A 24,228-nucleotide genomic window follows, 5' to 3' on the forward strand; every position below is an offset into this window, starting at 1 on the left:
ACTGTTATTCATTCTTATGCACGAATCGGTCCATATCAGCATGGCCAGGCTTAAGATTCAAATATAATAACACTCACTAATGACATATGGCGACGCACTTTCATACGCGAAACATTTGAAACAAAAAAGGTGTGCACATTTTTTTGACACACTTTACCCAATTATTTTGGAACTGGAAGTCGGATCCAGATGAAGTTGAGAAAGTTTGTAATGGACTATTAGACCATTTGAATCAGTTTGTGAAAATCGGTCGCGCCATCTCTGAGAAAAGTTAGCACAAAAATTTTATTTTTTTTTTTGCACATTTACCTCATAACTCCGGAGCCAGTAGTCAGATCCAAACAAATTCAGGAATTTTTATCAGGCCTGAAGAGTTTTTTTTAACTGATCCAAGTGTGTTAAAATCGGTTTATTCAACTCCGGAAAAAGTTCCGGAAATAAGGCGTACTTATTTTCACATTTTGTATGAGACCTTTCATTTGAATCTAAGAGTGTGAAAATCGTTGCAGCCATCTCCTATAAAATTTAGCGTAATAAAACGTTACATACACATGCGCACATACACACACAGACATTTTGCGTACTCGACGAACTCAGTCGAATGGCATATGACACTCGGCCCTCCGGGCTTCGGATAGAAAGTCGGCTTGCGTAATCAAAATTTTGACTCGAATTCCTGTTATAAAGGCGGTGAGGCATAAAACAATCTCACAAGTACATTTCCTACACTTAAACAATAAAGCTCCGGTTTAGACTGACCGATTTAAGAAAACTCACATCATATGGTTTGGCACTGTCAACCATATTCAACATCTATTTCGATTTTGATCACTGTTGAGTCGTGTACATTCCATTATTTTTGCATTTCTCTATAGAAAGAGTATAGATTTGAATTAAAATAAAAATTTGTTTGAAGCTCGGAGACACTTGTCGTTATATATCATTCAACTCAGCTCGATGAATGATGAACTAAGACATTTTAGTTCTATTTTTAAATAACCACAGTTTTCCATCCAAAAGCGTTCGGTATATGTTTGAAATGCGACGACTGTATTAGAGAGTAAACACAATAATCAAATTGATTTTGGCAAAAACTCATTGAGGATGATTTTCGGACCTACCTTCCTGTACAAATTTTGGCTATATAAAAGGTTTACTATCACCTCCTTTCGGGTGTAACACCTATTACCAGTCACCATGTGTTACATATATTGATAGTGGAAGGTATCAATGGAGGACTATGATTTAAACACTGAAAACCTTAGTTATTCAATAAATTGAGAATTAAATTAAATAATATTTGCAAAATATAGCCAATTGAATTTTACATTACATTGGACGGATTTCAATAAATCATCAAGTGTGAAAGTACTGGAGTACAAAGTGAAAAACTTGGACTCACAGTATATTTCGTGTTTTTTAGAGGCACAACATAGTTTGTTTTAAGCGACTCTTCCCAAATATTAATACAATATAGGATACAATCAGCAATCCACTAATATTCAAACATTATTTTCTACGTAATATGCACTAAACCAGTTCCAAAAATACCCATATTGTAGGGGTTTTCAAGAAATATCAATAAACCGAAAGTCGCCATTTTGGAATTCAGAACCACCTCAAACATCGTTTTCCGACATCTACTTATCAAACCCGTTCAGAAAATACCCATATGGTAAGGGTTTTCAAGCAATACCAATAAACCGGAAGTCGCCATCTTGGAATTCAGAACCACCTCAAACATCGTTTTCCGACATCTACTTATCAAACCCGTTCCGAAAATATCCATATTGTAAGGGTTTTCAAGGAATATCAATAAACCGGAAGTCGCCATCTTGGAATTCAGAACCACCTCAAACATCGTTTTCCGACATCTACTTATCAAACCCGTTCCGAAAATACCCATATTGTAAGGGTTTTCAAGGAATATCAATAAACCGGAAGTCGCCATCTTGGAATTCAGAACCACCTCAAACATCGTTTTCCGACATTTACTTATCAAACCCGTTCCGAAAATACCCATATTGTAAGGGTTTTCAAGGAATATCAATAAACCGGAAGTCGCCATCTTGGAAATTTATGCTGCATAGAACATCCTTTTCCTGTAAACACTCGTAATTTTCGTTCCATAACTATCCAATATATTATACATATCCAATAATACATATACATAAGGAAAACTTTTTTTACGTCGAAAATTCCAAATAACGTAAACTTTTTTTACGTCGAAATTTCCAAATAACGTAAACTTTTTTTACGTCATAATTCGATTTACGTAGTCCCGATTATTACGTAAATGGAGGTTCGGGTGTATATAAAAATGCAGAGATCATTCTTTGTAATCGCATCACGTAAGAAGGGATGGACGGATTTACATGATTCTTTTCTAGTTTGATCAATTTTTACCCTCACCGGGTTCGTACATCAAAAAAATTAGGGAAACTTACCGGAAAAGTGGGAAAAATCCATAAAGTTGTTTTGTATGGACAATAGAATTTTCCACTGAAAAAGTCGCTAATGATTGCTAGATCATCGATAGGTGTTTGAGGCATAACGTGTTGCATAAGTGTGCGTTGCCCGAGCGGCGAGAGGGGTATTTCTTTTCGAAGCACTTATAGAACGCACAAATTACTTTTTTTTTTCTTTATTTTCTTCTAATAATTTTTTGCACTTTACTGCCCTATCTTCCCTACAGCACATAACTTTGTGCCTGACCTAACTTCTGCCCTAACTTCTACGGTAATCACTTCTACCGGTTAACCGACGGTCGAACAAGGTTCTAGTTAGAGATGTCCTGCGGCACAAGCCACCTCTAAGTCTAGATGGAATCTATAGTTTGCAGCACCTGCGTAACAAATGCTACACGCTTATAGTCTTTGGGGTGGAGTCCTTCGTCCAGTTAGTACCGTCCTGCGTTACAAGCCGATACTAATTCCGGTCGTCTGGTTAATCTGATTCCCCGCCTGCGGTACAAACAAGGAAGTAGATCGACCAACGGATGCAAAGTGGAAAAAACCAACGACGAGATCCGATGTTCTGGGTCCAACAGTTGAACCAAGAAGCCCCGATAAAATCAAAAACCGACCCTTTTATACTCAAATATATGTACCTAACAAAAACCTATATTTATATATATATGTCTGGTAGACTAACTACCACCTACGTAAATTCACTGCGATCGCGTCGCTTATGTACATAATCAATTAATTCGATCGGTGATACAGTTTTTTCTGGCTGATGCAATATGTTGAAATAGCCAGCCGTGGGCATTACAATGACTCAACTGTTCTACTGCCTGTACTAGCTAAGATAAAGATTTTTATGGAAAAATTAGGGCTGCTGCAGTTACAATGTAAGTAAATGTAAGAATTACTTCTGTATGATTGATGAATATCGATACACTGTCATCATCGTTATCAGTTATTACTCTACTGGTCTACTGTCTGTACTATATAAAGATTTCTTTGGAAAAATTAGGGCTGCTGCAAGTGTTTGGCCGTCGAAGGAAAGAATACTGGATCGTTGAAAAAATTGTTTGGCGCGCAACGAGATATTTTGTGTGGAAATTTCACATGCATACTTGATGGATGTGATTCGTCATTTTGAGCCACGTGCTTAAATGGGTATCCAAATTATTGCTTACTAATGTCGTTTTCGCTTGAAAAAACTGAAACTGACCCAAGGTAGTTTCATCAAACAAACACTTTTCACGAAACTGTGTTCATTTCGCACTTAGCAACGGGGGTTTGAGTAAAACTGATTTAAAAAAATCAGGTTCGAAACTGACTCGATTGAAACTAGGTTCGAAACTGAATTCAAACAAACGGTTTGACAGCAGTTAGAGTGGAAACTGGGTTAGGTTTGGCATCAAGCGAAAACGACATAAATGACTCAATGACTGTTCTAGAAAACCGTTGTAGGCTGGAAAAGAAGTTTTGATATCATTTACCAGTTGATGAATTGTGTTCAATGGAGTCAGATGAAAAGTATTGGTCGTTGCGGGGGCAAGATTAACAAATCAGAAATTTTTTTAATGAATCAATGAAAAGATGCATTTTTTTCTAATGATTTAGATTAGACTATGCGCACACAATAAGTGGTAATTAGAAATCAATGTTCAAGATGATTACCATAATGAATTGAGACTTATTTCATGTTGCATATTCTGTGAAGAATACCTTTGCTCTCCAGAAATAATTTATTCAAATAAAATGATCAGATATCTTTCTGATGCAATTCAGTAGAATATGGGATCACCCTTCATAATTTTAGAGTTCTGGAATAAAAAGTTGTAAAAGGCTTTTTGAATTTATTCACTAAATGGAAAATTACCGCTAGGAATCAGTATTATCTATTTTTCGTAAGCAATCAATTCGCACTAATATTTTATCTCTATAAATCCAGAAATTTTCACATTTTTACGTCCGAAAATTATGTTATTTGACAGATTTGTATTTCTGCTGAATGTATAGTGACGGTTACTGAAATTCTTCATTATTTTTTTATAAATTTTCCGAATATTGGTAGAGCTTTCACTTAGTTCGTCAAGAGAAATGACATTCCAGAGTTCACAGACCGTGTCAGTAAATAATAAATAACCGTAACTTTTACCTAGGAGTTGGATAAATTTTACGTATCATTCAGTAAAAATAATATTTTACAGATCGTTGGCGCCAAAATTATTACCGAACACAAAAATAGATTTTTTTGTGTATAAGAAACTGCTTCAAAGTTTGTTCAGTCGAGTGAACATTCACGTATGAGTAATTCCATAAAACGGACTGTTCAGAATAGAAATCTGTGCATTTGTTCAATTTTCGCTTAACAGAAGTATTTCATATTTTCACATTAATCTTTGATGATGTTACTATTTTTGGAGCTAAAGCGAGTGTGTGTCGAAGTCCGTTGATTGCAGGTTAAGTTATCAGAAAAATAATGGCGAGAAACGTTGACCACTTAGTCTTTCGACAATTCTTCTGACTAGACGAAGTTCGACGGGTCAGCTAGTAATATTAATACATCAGGTGCGACAGTTATACTGTACAGGTACAGAGAACAGACATGCAAGTAGAAATTTCAATTTGTGTAAAAAATTTAACGGTTGTTTTAAAAAGCAATTACCAAGTAGCAATTCTCCTGTAGAGGCGCTTCGAGCAGTCCAGTAATACCTTATGGGCAATTGTACTAGAATACAATGTAAAAAAAAATTAAACTATACATTCTGGGATCTCCGATGAACAATGCTTCACTAATCCATTTCACAAAGTTCATGTGTTGGGCGTATTTCTTGTAATAATATAATCTACCCTGAGGTCTCTTTTTACGCGGAAGATACGTACCGCGTAACTTCGGCAATCCACGTAAAAAAAAAGCCGTGTAACTTCGGAGATCCGCGTGCAAAAAACCTGCAAACTAAAGGAAAAAACATTTTTGATGCCAAATACCTTAGAAATGCATGAAACGTCCAGATCTGGTGTATTCTGGAAAAAAATTGTTTTGTGAAAGTCGACTTTGGGACATAGAAAAATTTTGAGACTTCCAAAATCGAAAATTTTTTTGAGATGCCGAAAAAAAATTGCGTAACTTTGGAAATTCGCGTAAAAAAACGCGCAAAAAAAGCCGCGTAAAATGAAACCGCATAGAAAACAACCGCGTAAAAAGAGACCCCAGTGTACAACTTATCCGAAGAAGTTAGTTCTCTATCACGCAATGTTGGCAAAATATAACTTAGGTCTCAGTTCTAGGTGGTTTAAGGGGCTCTCCATAAAAGACGTCACGCCGCAACGGGGAGGGGGGTGTTTCTTAAAACGTGACCTTTTGTGACAGGGGGAAGGGGGGAGGTTTTTGGAATGTGACGTCCAATATTTTCAATGAGCGCTTTTTTAAAATACCTAATTATATTATTGCTTTGTCCTATTTCCTGAAAAAAATTTCCACAATAAACGTTTACATTCTATAGGAAAACGTGTATTTGTTGATGTAAAAGCTTCTTATTGTAAATTCGGAAATGAGTGGTGCAGGATATCATTTTTGTTGTGATCAGCAAAAGTGCACTGAGGAGCGAGTAAATTAGCGAAATTAATAAATTTTGCCTAATATGAGTAAAAAAGAATAAGATGTCTTCAAACGGTTTAACTTAAGTTATGCACTGACAATTTTTTCAGTAATTTGATTTTCTAGCATTGATAATAGTATATCACAAGAATTTCTCTTATCTGATTCTGATGCAGTTTATTCAATTGTACTCCATTTGAAAAAGGGCGGGAGATCAACGATTTTAGACGTAGATCATGTCATGTCTTATCTTGATCATATGTGATTTTCCTCCACCAACATCAAAGCTTATCGAATCATCCAATGATTGAACTTACATACATCAAGAATGATTTTAGCTCAAAAACACTACCCATTGTGTGACGGAAGATCAGTACCGGTATTGATCGATGTGATTTAAAATTCACTGATCAACTGATCATGAAAAGATTCTCCGGCAGTGATCTCGTTTTGATGAGGTTTTGGTCTTTATTTTCTCTGCCCTGTATGCTACACTAAGGCAATATTATTCTTTACTATTTTTTACCTGGAGCTGTTAGTGGAATGTATTCAACAGTTTCACTTTTTCTGTACCATTTAATTCCACTATTTCACTGTCACGTTATTACACTTTCACAAAGTCACTATACTTTAATGAAGCATAACATACGTTACAATGCAGATACGCGTATTTCGGAATGTTACTTACATCCTTCTTCAGTGTATAGGTTTTATAAGTTATAGGTATAGGTTTTATACAGTGTATAGGTTTTATAAGTTATAAAACCGATACACTGAAGAAGGATGTAAGTAACATTCCGAAATACGCGTATCTGCATTGTAACGTATGTTATGCTTCATTAAAGTATAGTGACTTTGTGAAAGTGTAATAACGTGACAGTGAAATAGTGGAATTAAATGGTACAGAAAAAGTGAAACTGTTGATTATTCTTTACCTAAAACAATAATATATCTGTATACCCCTAGGAGGAATAAAACAGACGATTTAAATGTTTCATCAATTCCAACCAAATACTTTTGTTAAATTATATAATTGATATTAATAAAATAATTCCGATGATTTTGTAGTTTTAAGGATATTTTTGAATCTAATGACAGCATGTAATAAATCGATTTTTCCCTCATATTTGTATGGTTTGTTATACATATTGAGCATGTATGGAGATGAATTTTATTTATTTTGTATTCGTAACATGTGACATAGGGGGGGGGGGGGGGGGGGGGGGGGTCTTTGCTTCTGTGACAATTTGTGACAAAGGGGGGATGGGGAGTCAAAAATCGTAAAAAAAAAGCGTGACGTCTTATATGGACAGCCCCTAATGAGGCCCTCGGTAAAAAGGATTGATGACTGATCTAAATTCCGTAACCAAAATGTCATTGAAAACAGTCGAAATTTTAAATAAATTTATGCCAAGAATGCCAACGGAAAGACACCATATAAAATGAACTGACTTTTACCATCCCGAGAATTGAGTTCATTCAACACTCATTTCTAGCTGCTCTGACTAACACACACACACACAAACTGGAAGCCACCGAACCGAATCCCTAGATGCGAAGCCCAGCCACATCGCATCGAACGGGCGCCACATTCCTGTTCTTCCTTTGGAGCAAATCTGAGATGTGTGAAAGAGAACCCCAGCTTGGGGACTACTCTTTTCTGCTGTACGACGGTGGATAAGTTTCTCATTTCACCGAATCACCAACGCAACGAACCGATCGGATCCTTTCGGGCCGCTTTTACATTTTGGATACTCTCATGGACAGCTCTCTCTCTCTCTCTCTCGCTCTCTCGGGTGACAGCTTCCGCCACGAAGGGCATCATCACCACCACCCGACAGAACTGCCGCCGGGATGGTTAATCCAATTTGACGAAAATCTTTACACACAAAGCTGTGGAAAATTGTGGCGCGGGAGAAAATTCCCGAACACGGCGAGGACACTGCTCTGGACTCTCACTCTCTCCATCTCTCGCTTGCCACTTCTCGCGTGTTCGGGAAAAAAGCAGGTCCGACCGAACGCCAAAGCCTACTGCGGTACGACTAGAGCCAGAGGGAAAGCACATATTTTTCACCCGATCCAAGATCAGTTTGGTGTCGACAATCATCGGAAGGGATGGAAGAATTGTGTCGCGCGCTCAGTTTGGTCAATTGTTGTATCAGTTTGTAACAGAGTGGAGAAAAAAAAATTCCACTGCTTGAAGGAAGTGAGGATAAAAAGCCTGAACTGGTGGATTCCATTGTGTGCAATCGTTGTATCTGATCTGTGGCTCTTATTCCGTGCCAGCAAACGACTGAAAGAAGGAAAATCGATATTTTCTTTTGAGGCTTAGGCTAGAACCACTTTGTGTTGTGAAAAGTGATTAAAAAAGGTGCGATTCTTTTCCTTCCTGAAGATGCTGAAGAGCTACCGGAAAGTGCCCCAGCAGAGGAACCGAAAGGAAGCGGCAAACGACCTTGGATTATGATTTGTGAAAAGTGGTGAGCAGCGGAATCGAAAAAGCTACGAACAGTTCAGATGGTCCGTCTCCGAATGTGAGAGAATCGGTGTAAGCTGGTTGCGACGGAGAATCTGTTTCAACTTTTTTTTTTGCGGTTCGAAACCCTTTTCCAGATACCATAGTTTTGTTTGCGGCGGCAGCAAAACAAAAAAGGATTATTTAACCGTGCCGAGTCCGACATTCCGTGAATAGTTTGTACATTCCAGTGGTTCAACGGGAAAGTCAGTCGGAATCAAGTGAAAAGTGAGTGACCTGTAATCAGATTTACGAATGGTGACGGACACATTGGAGTACCAACGCCGTGCTAAGCTAGTGCTGGGCTCGGAATAAAAAATAAATAATAATCACATACCAATCAAGTAAAATTGTGTCTCCTGTTTTCAAAAAGGTCATGAAAATGTTTCTCTGGATTAAAGCTTTAAGCTAAACGGTGAATTTGGCGTGCGGCGTGCGATCAGAGTGGTGAAGGGGAAGCGGGAAAGTACGGAAACTCGCGTGACTAAGCAAAACGAGAAAAGAAAAAAATAACAACAACAACCAAGGCAGTTCGGAAACTGCCTCCTGTAGGAAACACACTAGCGAAGCAAAAAAAAAATGAAGCCCATTAGCTACCGCGGTTTGGCAATTCACGTCGTGGGTGGTGGTGGTGTTTGAAGGAGTACGCCAGGAGACAGGCAAAGGCGAGGATTCACGAGCCGTACAACCGCACTCCCTCGGGCCTACCGGCAGTACTCAGCAGTCGTAAGGCAGACAGGTTCCATCAACGTCAACACGCTGCTACTGCCGCTACTACTGCGACCGCTACTGCCCTGCCAAGCGTTGCGAAAACTTCGCACGGAACAGAAATGGAATTCATGCAGAGGAATATAATCATATCGCTTTTGATCTTCGTGTTCGGACTGGCAAAAGGTGAGCGAAGAACTACAATGAAACGTGCCAACAGAGAGAGAGAAAAAAAAAGTTGTTCGGAGGATTCTCCGGTCGTACAGTGATTATATAATTAGTGCTACTAAGAAGTTGAATTAGATGAAACTGTTGGATAATGTTGAGGGGGAAATTTGCACCCAACCCTCCCCCGCCCCCACCAAACAATTCGCGACGGGCTGCTAAACTTTGTGGCAATAAGCGATTGTTAACAAGATCATTATGGCATGAATCCGATTAGTCGAAGCGACTACCGAAGAAAAAAGTGAGCAAACCGTCCCGATAAAACGAGGAAAAATCTTATGTCTGCTGTGTCTTATGTCGTTCTTGCATGAAAATCATTGATTGGATTATAATGCTTCCCATGATGATTAAGGATAACTTACGCTCACTTACTTTCTGCCGGAGAATGTTGATCACTTCTTCCTGTTTCTTCGTTTCCCGGCTGCCAGCTTCATGCTTTACAAGCTATTCGTAAATATGTTTTCCGGTAGTGGAACATTCTTCTGTTTACAGCGATAGCTTCCTATGGTATTTAATTTTTTTCTCCAACATGACAACAGTTCATTTATCAAGAAAATAGTTGCTCTCGGAAGTTTGCAGTTTTTGTTAGACTTCAGGCGTTTTATAATCAACCTGAATTGCTAGCGATTAAAAAATTCTATTTAATCTGGAAGCGATTTTGGTTTATCATTTGTCAAGAATTGTACGAAACAAAACCGAAGCAGAATCATTCAATGTTGGGATAATATAATTTTCATGCTACAGTTAAATCTACAGAAAATAAACTAGGAATAGGTAATATCAATGATTTATTCGCAGTATTGACGTAGGACTGCATTTGAGTTTTGCGTAAATATTTAGGAGTTCGACACTACCGAAGTATCAAATATATCGATAAACGATATCGTATTTTTGCTTTATATACAGGTAGCAATTTCATGAAAAAAAGATTTACGACGTCAGAAATTCTCCATCAAAAAATATTAGACTCGTATTTCTTTATTTTGCTAGGTGATCATTTTCATGTACTACAAGGTATGAGAATTCCCGGACCTAACAAAGAACAAGTCGACATTTTACCGTGGAAAATTTTTGCCTTTCTCATATAGAAAGGTTATGCAATCACTGTGAAAACCGACTTTTGAACCGAGGCCCGGAGGGCCGAGTGTCATATACCATTCGACTCAGTTCGTCGAGTACGCAAAATGTCTGTGTGTTTGTGTGTGTGTGTGTAACGTTTTTTTGCACTAACTTTTCTCGGAGATGGCTGAACCGATTTTCACAACCTTAGATTCAAATGAAAGGTCTTGTGGTTCCATGCGAGATTCCTGAATTTCATCCGGACCCGAAAATATAGGGTAAAGTGTGTTAAAAATTTTATGTCATCACTGAAAAAGGCGAAAAACCATAAAAAGTTTTCTAAATCGACCTCAAATCTTCTCCAATTGATAGTTTTTATCAGTAGACGGTCAAACAAACCGATTTCGGTGATTGTTTTAATAATCGAAGAAATTTATTTTGAAGAATACCACAGTATTATATAGGATAGTCTGATTGATATGAGAAAGGCCACTAGGTGGATTAATACAGGTTTTAATCTTCAGTATAACCTTCATATAGAGAAATACACTTGACCGATCGAACCTCCAACATTTTGATGTCCTTTGAAAACAAAAAAAATGTTAAGGCCTTCAAAATAGGCTTCCGTTTCTGTAATGACCTCAGCAATCGACGAAAATTGAAGACACTTTTTCAGCTTTGGAAACAGATAATAGTCGCTGGGGGCCAGGTCTGGAGAATACGAAGGATGCTGAACCAATCCGTACCGCAAATCATTCAATTTCACCGTTGCTTTTTTACCAGGACACGAAACTCATCTTTTTTCCATAGCTTGATGAAAAATTAAAACTAGGCTGACACGATCAGCTGTCATTCAAACAGTAGTGGATAGACTGTCATGAAATTCGGTATTAGACCATCTAGAGCTTTGTTCTCAACAAAAATATACACGGTTCGAAACTGTTTACGTCCTTTCTGGGAGAGGCCCGGTACTTTTCATTCCATGTCGTAAATGTGGATAAGAATATTGTTTTTTTTTTGGTGATTTTTTGAACAACTGGCTTTTTCAAATTCATAACTTGGTCACCACTGAATCGATTTTTATCAATTTTTGAATATTTTGTCAATAAATAAATGTGTAAAGTTTGAATATTGTGGCTGATAACATCAATTGTATACGATCTTAGCAGTTTTCATGGATTGTAAATAGAGGGCGCTTCATGTTTTCATATATTTTTTTTTTAATTTAGATCTTTCTATACAACTTATGCAAAAATTACCGAAGTGAAATTCTTCGTTTTTGAGTTATAATTTTTTGAAAATTTTAAGTCATGCATTTATCAACCATTCTCATTTAAAAAGAAATTGGGAGACGTATGTAGCGGGTTAGTCGACCTGGGTTCGATTGCCAACCCCGTACACAAGGTCAGAAAGTTTTCCTGATTCGAAGAGACGAATAACCTTAAGGTTTGAAAATTCTATAACTGAAACAAAAAAAAAAAGAAATCATAACTTTTGAACGACTCATTAAATTGTTTTAATGTTTGTATGTATCCTGTAAAAATGCTTAAATCTTCCAGAAAAAAAGTTTTAAAAAAAATGCATGTCTTTTTTTTTTCAACGGACCGTAAAGTGAATGCCGTGGTGACCAAGTACTGCTAAGCATGCTTGGTTTCGTCAACATCTTTTTACAAACATTAATGACCCATCAAAGTATGACATTAGAAGAATGCTATGTAAAATTTTCACAACGAAATTTTTAAAAATACGGTAATAGAAAAGTATTGCACCAAATCATATTTATAGTTGGCAGCACCCTCTCAGATTTGACTGAAACTTTGTAGACTTGTAGACTTTGTCACAAACAGCCATTCTGCATACTGCAGTGGTTCCAAAACGAGTTTGGTCGAATGCCCATTTTTGATATATTATTCTTTCTACTGTTCACAGAAGAAAATTTTGAAAAATACTATGTCAATCGATTTACAATTTTTGCAGTTAACTAGAGTGTACAATCTAAAGTAGAGAAAGAAAAGCAAAAAATTAGCTTTCTTCTTCTAATTCTATAAGGGTAAAAGATAATGTTAGTTCAAGATATAATCGAGCAAACATTGGGTAAAGAAAACAGAAGGCAATAGAGACTCGACAAAATCTCCCATTAAATAGAAATTCGATTGTTAGAGAAAAGGTTTGATAAGTGTTTTCTATGTGCGTTATAAGATTTCTGTAAAAATACAAAATTTCTTGAGATTTTTAGTAATTATGATAGAATTTCCTAATAAAAAATTTAATTGAAGCAATATTCAATCGATTGGTGATCAACGATGCCTAAATGTTCGATATGAATTTCATGCTAAATGTCAAACAGGATTAATTTTATTTTAATTTTAAAATTTCTGTGAAATAACTAATTTTTCGATTTTCTTTAGTAAATTTGAAACTATTTTTGTTTTTTTTTATCATTGCAAATGTCAAGGACAAGAATATTTGAAAAGAACATATCTCGCCTGCAGACGATCGCAGACGAGTAATTCAACCACGGTATGAAAGCTCCTTTGAAGTGAAAATTCGGTATGTTAAGATATATTAGAAAATATATAATATTTATTATAAATAATATACTGTCCTTTAGTAGTGCTGGTGTCAACTAAACTTTCTAATTGTGATTACTATATTACTTACGAGCAAAAAGTCGAACCGAATGCACTGATTTTTATTTTTTTAACCATTGCAACTTACAGTTTCAACAGATTATATGAATGAATATTAAACATTTTCAATTTAATCACTTTGTTCATATAATTTTTGTACATGACTTGAAGATAACATGATACTTATTCATTAACATGCATTTCACGATGGAGAATCAAGGTGATTTTGAGACCAAAATTCAAACGCATACAGTTCACTGGGTTCTATTTTTGGTTAAACACGTTTTGTTAATTGTAATATCTCTAACGGCTATCAATTCTGTGCATAGCACTTTTATATCAATCGTTTCTTCTTGTAACACCAGAGCAAGAGCAGGAAAGATGTAGATAATTTATCATCACATTAATATTCTGACAACTAGTGTTATGATGAACATTAATTTACTATCATTCAGGAATTACTCCTCACGAGTTTTACAAACGTATAATTAGCGAATTTCGTTTGCATGAAAATGTTTAAGAAACGCGTTTGAATTTCAACTAAAGGAATGGTTGATTTTTTATTGCGATTTTTGTTTTACTTTGTGCTGTTTTTGACATTAGACAGCATTAAAAAGCAACATATTTTTCAATTACTTCAATATGTGCAAATCAAATAGCAAATTGGTTGAATCAACTAATTATTAGTTAAAACGACAACTGCAAAAATCAAAAATTTTCGTAATTTTTTGATTGGAGGGTTTTTCGTGATACGTCGGTACATGGGTGGCCTAATACTCCACCAAAATCACAATAGATGTCGCCTTTGCACATAATAGTCTTTTCGTAAAAGCCACTCGGCCAACTAGCCCCAAAGTGGCTTAAACGATTGAGTATAAAACAATCTTTTTAGCAATAATTTATTCTAAAATGAATGTTTAGCCTGATATTTTGGATGAAAAAATTAGTTTTGTTCAATTTTTCACCAATGTTTGATGAAAAATTGCTTACATTTTATGAATGTAGATTTTAATTCCCTAATAAAAAAGTTTGCTACACTGATCCAATGCATTTATATTAGATCGCGCTACACAAAATAAACAAGACTAAATATTTTGTGTTAAAAAAGCAGTTTTCCGGAAAAATAAATAGTTTTACGAATGCCTTTCATATCCATTGCGTTTCGCGTGTTAAATTAAAGGTTCCTTTTTTGCCGGATTACTTATAGAAGATACGTAAATCTTTATTTCCATGTAGGAATGTGTTTGTTGCTAATCAAGTGTGTTAGTGGAAGTAAGCTGAAACTGAAAATATTTTTCTCGAGCAATTCTAAGCAGAATGAATTGATTTGTTTATTTTCCAACCATAGATTTAGAAGATTTAGAAGAGTCCTTTCAGTGAAATTTTAAATATAAAACGAAACGAAACGAAAACGACCCAATTATTTTTAAAAGTCGATTTTTTTTCCAAACTTGTTCTAAAAATACTGGTATCGCTGGATTCGGTGGATTTCAAATCGATTTACTACGGTCCTAAAACTTTGAATCGTACCCGACGGATGTCACTTCTAAAAAGAAATATTACATGCCGAGGTGGCAGAAATCCAAAAAAAAAAATATTTTTGTTTTGGATGCTATTATATTTTCCATGAAATTAAGAATCGTAACTCAAAATTCGAAAAATTCTTGAATGAGAACTAATCTCTCTAGAATTTTTTAAACTAAGGGTACTGTGAAATATATTTTATTTCTTCATATAAAGCGTATTGCGCAAATATCATGTTTCGTTCCTAACGTTTCGAATGAGTAGGAAACGACTGTAACTGTTCACTAATAACTAATTTTGTAACATTTTCCCTCTACTTTTCGAAAATCTATGTGTCAGCCTACGCATTTCTGCGCCTTATAAATTTTTCTCAGTTGTTACATGCCTCTGGTTTAAAACTTAGTAGAAGAAAATCATGCCAATATAATCTGAACTTGGAAATAGCGATTGTGCTGGTATTTTAATAAAAATTTGAATATAGTATAAAAGAATTTGAGCAATTTTGAACGAATTGCTTAAGTCTAAAATAATGTAACGATGTGTATTATGAAAGCAATTTTGAGTCATAATTTTATGATTGCATTGCATGATTTGCATGAATGTTTCGAACGAAATTTTCTCTTTGTATTTTGGTATGTAGGTGAGATTTTTTTAAACACTCAGCATTATATAAAATTGACGAATTTCGCACTAAATCGTATTCAGAGTTGGCAGTACCCTCTTAGATTTTAATGAAACTTCATGGACATGAAGACTTTGCCTACTTTGTTTTTCCAAAAATGATTTAGACTGTCTTTTGAATAGGGTCAAACTTTCTTACCAATTTTTTTTTCAAATGGCTGTTATCGAAAAATGACTAATCGTAAAAAAAGTACAAGTGGTTGTTACAAAATTAGTTGAGTTTGTAAATAAAAATATTGAAAAAAATTCTAGTTACAAGATAGGTGATTATGTTCCCTACTAAATAATTTGAAAGAAATTTTTTTCTTGTCCAAACTGATTTTTTCAATGTATTTTTATCGAGAACTAAACCAACGAATGTCATAATTATCTCAGAGTTCAATGAAACTAAGTTTGAAGATTGTTTAATATAACAACTAAGTAGCAGGGAAAGTGATTGGTTACCGGCACCCTTTTCTTCTAAGCTTATGACCTCTGACTAAGTGCACATTATGCAGACATCTGTACATCACTGGAAAGCTATAGTCCCTAGCTAACAACTGAACAAAAAACTAAATTGATTCAATCAATTTAAAATAAAATTATTATAAATTTAGTAAAGTAATAAATTTTGGCCATTTCAAAAACGGTGTTCGGTTACCGACACCCCAATAAATTTCGCCTAAAATGGAAAAATATAAATAAAAACTGCAATTATTCAAAGAAAAACGTGATTAATCCACCTAGCAGTGAGATGATACCTTTTACCTTTTATATATATATATATATATATATATATATATATATATATATATATATATATATATATATATATATATATATATATATATATATATATATATATATATATATATATATATATATATATATATATATATATATATATATATATATATATATATATATAAAAATTGGTATAGAATTCGCTTAAACTTTCGAAAAATTTTCCGAGGCCCGGAGAGCCGAATGTCATATACCAATCGATTCAGCTCGACGAACTGAGCAAATGTCCGTGTGTGTGTGTGCGTGTGTGTGTGTGTGTGTGTGTGTGTGTGTGTATGTGTGTGTGTGTGTGTATGTGTGTGTGTGTATGTGTGTGTGTCTGTATGTGTGTTGTCAACTAAGAGGTCGAGATCTCAGAGATGGCTGGACCGATTTTGATCAAACTAGTCTCAAATGAAAGGTCTCCCCGTCACACAAAACGCTATTGAATGGTTTTGAGATCGGATGTTTACTTTTTGAGTTATTCGAAGTTTTATGTCAAAATTTTCAGTTTTTTGACAGTATCTGTCACAATTGACCTTGAAAACAGAATATGTTTTCAGACTTAGATTCCGCACGATAATACCTATTCAACAAACCATAGATTGTTAAAATCCGTCCATTTTTAACGGAAATATCGAAATTTTTGTGTAAACTACTTTTTCCCCTATTCCAGTAGTAGAAGTTTTGAGCGCTGTATAATAAAGAAATACTTGGGAGCAACGAAAAACACGATTTTCTATTCTGTTACATACAATTGTTTCTAAGTACCAAAAAGACTGTGTACAGCATCCTTTTTCATGACAATTTGCCTCGGACCGATTTTAGCACGGCTCGTTTTTGGCAACATAATCGTTCGAATATGACATATATATGTTAAACCAGATGATGGCAGAATTTTTTTAATTATATTGTTTTAAACTACTTACAGCACTAAACGCTGGAAGAATATTACATCCATGTGTGACAAATAATTTCACTCATTTTTTTTTTTGGAGATGACTCAACCGTTTTTTACAAACTCAGATTCATATGAAAAGTCGTATACTTCCAAACAAAGTTCCTGAGTTATGTTTGGTTCCGACCTCTCAAATCAAACGAAATCAAAATTGTTTAACTTATTTTTCTCGTAGATGGCTGAGCCGATCTAAGATTCAAATGACATCTAAGAATCATCTTAGATTCAAATGAAAAGTTTTAAGATTCTATAGAACATCTTGTTTTCCAGTCAGATCCAACTTCCGGTTTCGTAGATACAAGGTGATTAGTATAAAAATGACAATTTATTAATTTTAGTTTGACGTAAAGCCGCCATGACCAAGTTCAGTTTTTGCAATGACTGAGCGGAAATATATATTGGAGAAGCCAAGTGAAAGGAAAACTAACAGAAAAGATGAATTTTTTGGAAAAAGATACGCTCAGAGACAGGACTCTAACCTGCGTTCTTATGCATTCCGTGCATACGCGCTACCATTTCGATAAAAAAAAAGGTATCGTCTCACTGCTAGGTGGATTAAACACGTTTTTTTTATCGATTCGCATGTGTTTTTTGCATGAATAATCTTCGGTGTTTAAGTTTTCATTACATTATTTTAATGACCGTCGTTTTAAGCGACAATTTGAGATTTTAATCACTCATTACTCTGTAATGTCGAAACTGCAAATCGGATCGAATTTGAAACTAAAAGTGTGTTAATCGATTAAACATGCCTTGATATGTCGAAGTAAGTTCCACTTTAGAGTTTACGGTAATTTAAGGTACTTCCAGAGCCGGTATTCAGGAACCAGCATAACCCAAACCGATTCGTATGGCCATATGACGAATAAATTACAGTTTTGAGTACAATTTTGAAGCTTAATTGGATAAAATTCATTAATTTTTGTATGTATGTATAAAACTAATTAATTTTGTATATAAGTTTAATTCAATTTGAATTCTTGTTTCTGAAATTCGATTAGGCTTTTTTTGAGAAAACCTGATTAATTTATGTGGAATAGACATTTTTATACTAATCACCCTGTATCCCCGAAACCGGAAGTTGGATCTGACTGAAGAGCAAGATGTTTAAAAGAATCTTGAAACTTTTCATTTCCATCTTAGATGATTCTTAGATTTCATTTGAATCTTAGATCGGTTCAGCCATCTACGAGAAAAAATTTGATTTCGTTTCACATATCATCCTGTAGTTCCGGAACCAGAGGTCGGAACCAAACATAATTCAGGAACTTTGTTTGAGAGCATGCGAATTTTCGTATGAATCTTAATTTGTAGAAAAGAAATTTTCAGAGAAAATTGAGTGAAATTATTTGTCACACACGCATTTGCTGATCTCGACGAACTGATTCGAATGGTATATGGATGTTATGTTCTTCCTGCATTTATTGCTGTAAGTAGTTTAAAACAATATAATTAAAAAAAATCTGCCATCATCTGGTTTAACATATATATGTCATATTCGAACGATTATGTTGCCAAAAACGAGCCGTGCTAAAATCGGTCCGAGGCAAATTGTCATGAAAAAGGATGCTGTACACAGTCTTTTTGGTACTTAGAAACAATTGTATGTAACAGAATAGAAAATCGTGTTTTTCGTTGCTCCCAAGTATTTCTTTATTATACAGCGCTCAAAACTTCTACTACTGGAATAGGGGAAAAAGTAGTTTACACAAAAATTTCGATATTTCCGTTAAAAATGGACGGATTTTAACAATCTATGGTTTGTTGAATAGGTATTATCGTGCGGAATCTAAGTCTGAAAACATATTCTGTTTTCAAGGTCAATTGTGACAGATACTGTCAAAAAACTGAAAATTTTGACATAAAACTTCGAATAACTCAAAAAGTAAACATCCGATCTCAAAACCATTCAATAGCGTTTTGTGTGACGGGGAGACCTTTCATTTGAGACTAGTTTGATCAAAATCGGTTCAGCCATCTCTGAGATCTCGACCACTTAGTTGACAACACACATACAGACACTCAAACATACACAGACACACACACAGACATTTGCACAGTTCGTCGAGCTGAATCGATTGGTATATGACATTCGGCCCTCCGGGCCTCGGAAAATTTTTCGAAAGTTTGAGCGAATTCTATATCTATTTTTTATATATATAAAATAAGGTAAAAACGAAATTTTTCGTGATTTGTCGAAAAATATGGGGTATCGGTAACCGAAATCGGTAGGCATTTTGAAAATTACTAAAACAAAACTTTGTTTGCCAAAATTTTTAAGATGCTATCATTTAATCGGTATTAAATCACGAAAAAGATCTACTTCACCTCATAAATATTCAATCCACTTACCTTCCCGATTGATGCTTTTCAATTTATGATATTATAAAAAAGTCATAAAAAACTTTTGTGTTTATTTTCACGTAAATAGAATTTGTTTTAAGCGCAGCAAAAAGTACAAGCATCTGTTTGCTTTGGTATTCGGCACAAAAAGAACGTGCTGCTATTACACACACATGACTTGATCGGAGTGACGCTACTTGCTTTCTGTCAAAAGTTACGGTGGGGTGCCGGCAACCGAACATCTTCCCCTGTATTTTTATTTATCAAGAATTTCATTGAAAAGAGTTTATTTCAATAAACAAATATTGCATTAATACTTCTTTAGTTTTTTGTTTAGTTCTAAGGAAAGATCGGGAGAAAGAAATAATCACCACAACTTTATGTATTGAATTTTAAACAAATATTTATCTATTTTAATACATAACATTTGACCTAAAACTATCTTCATGCATGCTATTTTTTTAATGTTTCTATACTAGAAAAATATGTTTGGTCCATCTTTTGAATTCGAATACCTTTTCACCTCTACTTTGCCACCAGGAATAGGCCCAAAACTGTGGAATTGCAAAGTGCTAGATATTGTTTTGGCTTTACTATACAGTTCTTCATACATTTTGTTGTACTGTTCAGTTTCAATAGTTTCATAAAATCTTTCTTTATTGAGATGAATAACTGAACTGAAATTGTATCGTGAGTCATTACTTCTGATATGATGATAAAGCTAACATTTGTAAATTTATTGTCTTTCTTATAGTAAACTTCAAATGGATGTATTGTGCTAGCTAATTATTTCAATGATATCCTTGAGCAGTGTTTTGAATAATAAATGAATAATTTTCAGAAAAGTCACAAGTCGCAAGAATTTCGTCTTATTTTCATGAATCTTTTTTATTCCTTAGAAACGATGACTGTTCGGTGCAAATAAGGTCATGAGCAGGGCCGTAGCTAGCATAGGGTAGGTGGGGCGGTACCCCAGGGTTCCCGACGAGAAAGGCCCCTGAAGGGGGTTTGTTTACCTTGAAAGAGGTTTACCTCGGCAAAGATTTTGGGGGCCCATGAAAATACCTCAAAATGAACAATTTTATATAGACAATTCCTGCACTAAATCGTATTCAGAGTTGGCAGCAAGTTTTTTTTTGACGTTGTCACAAAAAATCGCTTTGCATACTTTATATTTCCAAAAATGATCTAGACTGTCTTTTGAAAATGATCAAACCAATTTACAATTATTTTTTAAATGACTGTAATCGAAAAACGACAAATCATACAACAAAGTATTGTATAAGTGGTGTTTACTAAATGAGTTCAGTTTTAGAATAAAAATATTGAAATAAAAAATTATAGAGGTTTTAACAGCTCAAAGTCGTTCGCCTCTTCGGACCAGAAGATCTTTCTGACCCTATGTGCGGGGTTGGGAATCGAACCCAGGTGGGTTGCGTGAAAGGCTTCGACTATCCATCACGGTATACCCGTCCCCAAAATTGATTTTAAAAATTTAAAACCGTTTTGCAAAAAAATACACTTTTTATTTGAATGAAATTTCGTTACAAGATAGGTTCCCTACTTACCTCGAAAATTCAAATTGGGCACTTTTAAAGAAAAAAAGTTATTTGAAAAAAACTTTTCATTATCCAAACTGATTTATTTTTCAATGTAATTTTATCGAAAACTAAAGCAACAAAAGACATAACTATTTCAGAATTCAAAGAAACTCAGTTTGTGAGAAGATTTTGTATAATATGGCAACTAAGTATATTTTTATTTATTAAGAATTTAATTGAAAAGACTTCATTTCTTCGAACAAATATTGTATTATTACTTCTTTGTTTTCTTGTTTAGTTCTTAGGAAAGACCGTGTAAAGGAATAACCACCATAGCATTATGTATTGAATTTTACACAAATATTTATTTGTCTGTCATTTGTCTTAAAGCTATCCTCATGCATGCAATTTTTTATTGTTTCTATACAAGGAAAATATTTTTGGTTCATCTTGTGAATTCGAATACCTTTTTACATCTTTTTTGCCACCAGGAATAGGCACAAAACTGCTGATGGATATTGTTTTGGAGTTATTATACGGTTCTTCGGACATTTTGTTGTACTGTTCAGTGTCAATTGTTTCATAAAATCTGCAATTTTTAGATGAATAACTGAGTCCATTGTCTTTCTTATAGTAAGCTTCAAATGGATGTATTGTTGCTTGCGAAGTATTCTAAAAATCGCCAACCGCGAGGATTTCGTCTTCGTTTAATGAATTTATTTTTATTCGATAGCAGAGCTTAAAATTATCACGCATTCTCAATGAAAGAAACCATTCCAACAGTCTCATTTTCAATGTTTTACTGTCTCATTCGTAAATGACCGACACCAGAACAAACGAAGAGAGACGAAGCAATTTCGTTTCTCATCGAAAAAATGAGAGAGTATAATTGCCAACGTCACTCTTTCCTCTATGACAAGACGAAACCAAACTAACGTCTTCAGCGGGAGCATCAGCACAATTTCAATTCTCATTTTTTCATCGATGTATTGAAAATCGGTGACGCTTGGCTATAAAAAGTAACTAAAATATGGCAAATCGAAGTAATTACATCCCAGAACCTCTTTGGAAACAAAAACTACCTCAAACTCGAGCACCAACAGGTAAAAGTCATTGTGAAACCTTTTTCTGTTATTTTCGATTCTCAAAGCTTCGGTTGAATTTCGACACTGAATACTATGGGATTTTCACTGAAAACCACAAATGACACAAACGAGGGCAAATGAAAGAAAGAACACAATTTTGAAACTTGTGTTTCGCTTATGTCATTGACTGGACATGGATTTCGTTCTCATAGTTTGCAAGCGAATCTGAGAGTGACAGTAATTTCTTGTCATTTTCGTCTAGCTTGAGTCAATGCAAATGACTTTTATTTGCTCTGTTCTGTGGACAAAAAATAGTAAGACATTGTTCCTAATTTCAAAATTCTTTATTTATTCTTCCGACGATTGCACTTTTAATACTCTAGAAAGACAGACGTACCCTAAACACTAATGAATATTTTGACGTGACACTTGGCACAGATGTCACTGACAGTCATACAAACCTAGAAAAAAAATATATCGACGAATGAGGTTACCGCGCGAAATATAATTCAAAAGTCTTACTACTTTGTGCCCACAGTAGTATGCAAATCTCACATATGATTTAAGCGTATTTGCAGAGGGGTGGGCGTATGAAGTAACAGTTCGGCTGAAAAGTTCATATCGTTTAATAGAAACACACATTTTTTTTGCCAAAATTCGTTTTTATTATTCAACATGATTGCCATCAGAGGCGATACAGCGATTATAGCGATCTTCAAACTTTTCGATACCATTTTTGTAGTACGATTTGTCCTTTGCCTCAAAATAGGCCACAGTTTCAGCGATTACCTTTTCATTGCTTCCAAATTTTTTACCAGCGAGCATCCTCTTGAGGTCTGAGAACAGGAAAAAGTCACTGGGGGCCAAATCTGGAGAATACGGTGGATGAGGGAGCAATTCGAAGCCCAATTCGTTCAATTTCAGCATGGTTTTCATCGACTTGTGACACGGTGCATTGTCTTGATGAAACAAAACTTTTTTCTTCTTCAAATAAGGCCGTCTTTTTGAAATTTCGTCCTTCAAACGCTCTAATCACGCTATACAATAGCGTGATTGTTGATGGTTTTTCCCTTTTCAAGGTAGTCGATGAAAATTATACCATGCGAATCCCAAAATACAGACGCCATAACCTTACCGGCCGATTGTTGAGTCTTTCCACGCTTTGGGTTCGGTTCATCGCGTGCAGTCCACTCAGCTGACTGTCGATTGGACTCCGGAGTGAAGTGATGGAGCCATGTTTCGTCCATTGTTATATATCGACGGAAAAATCGGTTTTATTTCGATATAACAGCTCCAAACACTGCTCAGAATCATCAATTCGTTGTTGTTTTTGATCGATTGTGAGCTCACGCGGCACCCATTTTGCACAAAGCTTTCTCATATCCAAAGATTCGTGAATAATATGTCCAACACGTTCCTTTGATATCTTTAGGGTGTCAGCTATCTCGATCAACTTCACTTTACGGTCATTGAAAATCATTTTGTGGATTTTTTTCACGTTTTCATCGGTAACAGCCTCTTTTGGACGTCCACTGCGTTCATCGTCTTCGGTGCTCATATGACCAGTACGAAATTTTGCAAACCACTTACGAATTGTTGCTTCGCCCGGTGCAGAGTCTGGATAACACTCATCAAGCCATTTTTGGGTATCGGCGGCACTTTTTTTCATCAAAAAGTAGTGTTTCATCAACACACGAAATTCCTTTTTTTCCATTTTTTTCACAATTACAAAAGTAGCTTCACTCAAAATGCAATATCTCACAAACTAATAATCAGACAGCTGTCAAATTTATACACGTATCTTTTGAAGGTTGGTACTAACTGAAAATGGTATGGATTTAATTCAAGTGGCACCCTCTCATAGAAACGATACGAACTTTTCAGCCGATCTGTTAAGTGGGTACAAAGGTCAACCACTTTTATCGAACGATTTATCTTTTGCCCAAAAAATAGGCCTCAGTTTCAGCGATAACCTCTTCATTCTTGCGGGGATAGTCGCTGGGAGGCAAATCTGGTGAATACGGTGGATGTAGGGGCACTTCGAAGTTCAATTCACGTAGCTTTGCAATTGTTTTGATTGGCTTGGAACTCGGTGTGTTGTCTTGATGAAACAAAAAAAAATTCTTTGCCATATGCTGTCATT

At 35.2% G+C, this 24,228-nt stretch overlaps 1 protein-coding gene across 1 annotated transcript in view; it reads left to right on the forward strand.

Moving 5' to 3' along the window:
• Positions 1-8,119: 8,119 nt before the first annotated feature.
• The window catches only part of LOC131432117 (uncharacterized), a 40,439-nt gene continuing 24,330 nt past the window's right edge, over positions 8,120-24,228 (forward strand). Inside the window, exon 1 of the mRNA XM_058598208.1 lies at positions 8,120-9,463. Within this exon, the coding sequence (XP_058454191.1) occupies positions 9,400-9,463 (64 nt within the window). The 5' untranslated portion in view covers positions 8,120-9,399. The remainder of the gene's footprint in view (positions 9,464-24,228) is intronic.

Source organism: Malaya genurostris, chromosome 2 (genome assembly GCF_030247185.1).
Source record: "Malaya genurostris strain Urasoe2022 chromosome 2, Malgen_1.1, whole genome shotgun sequence".
NCBI classification, from domain to species: Eukaryota; Metazoa; Arthropoda; class Insecta; order Diptera; family Culicidae; genus Malaya; species Malaya genurostris.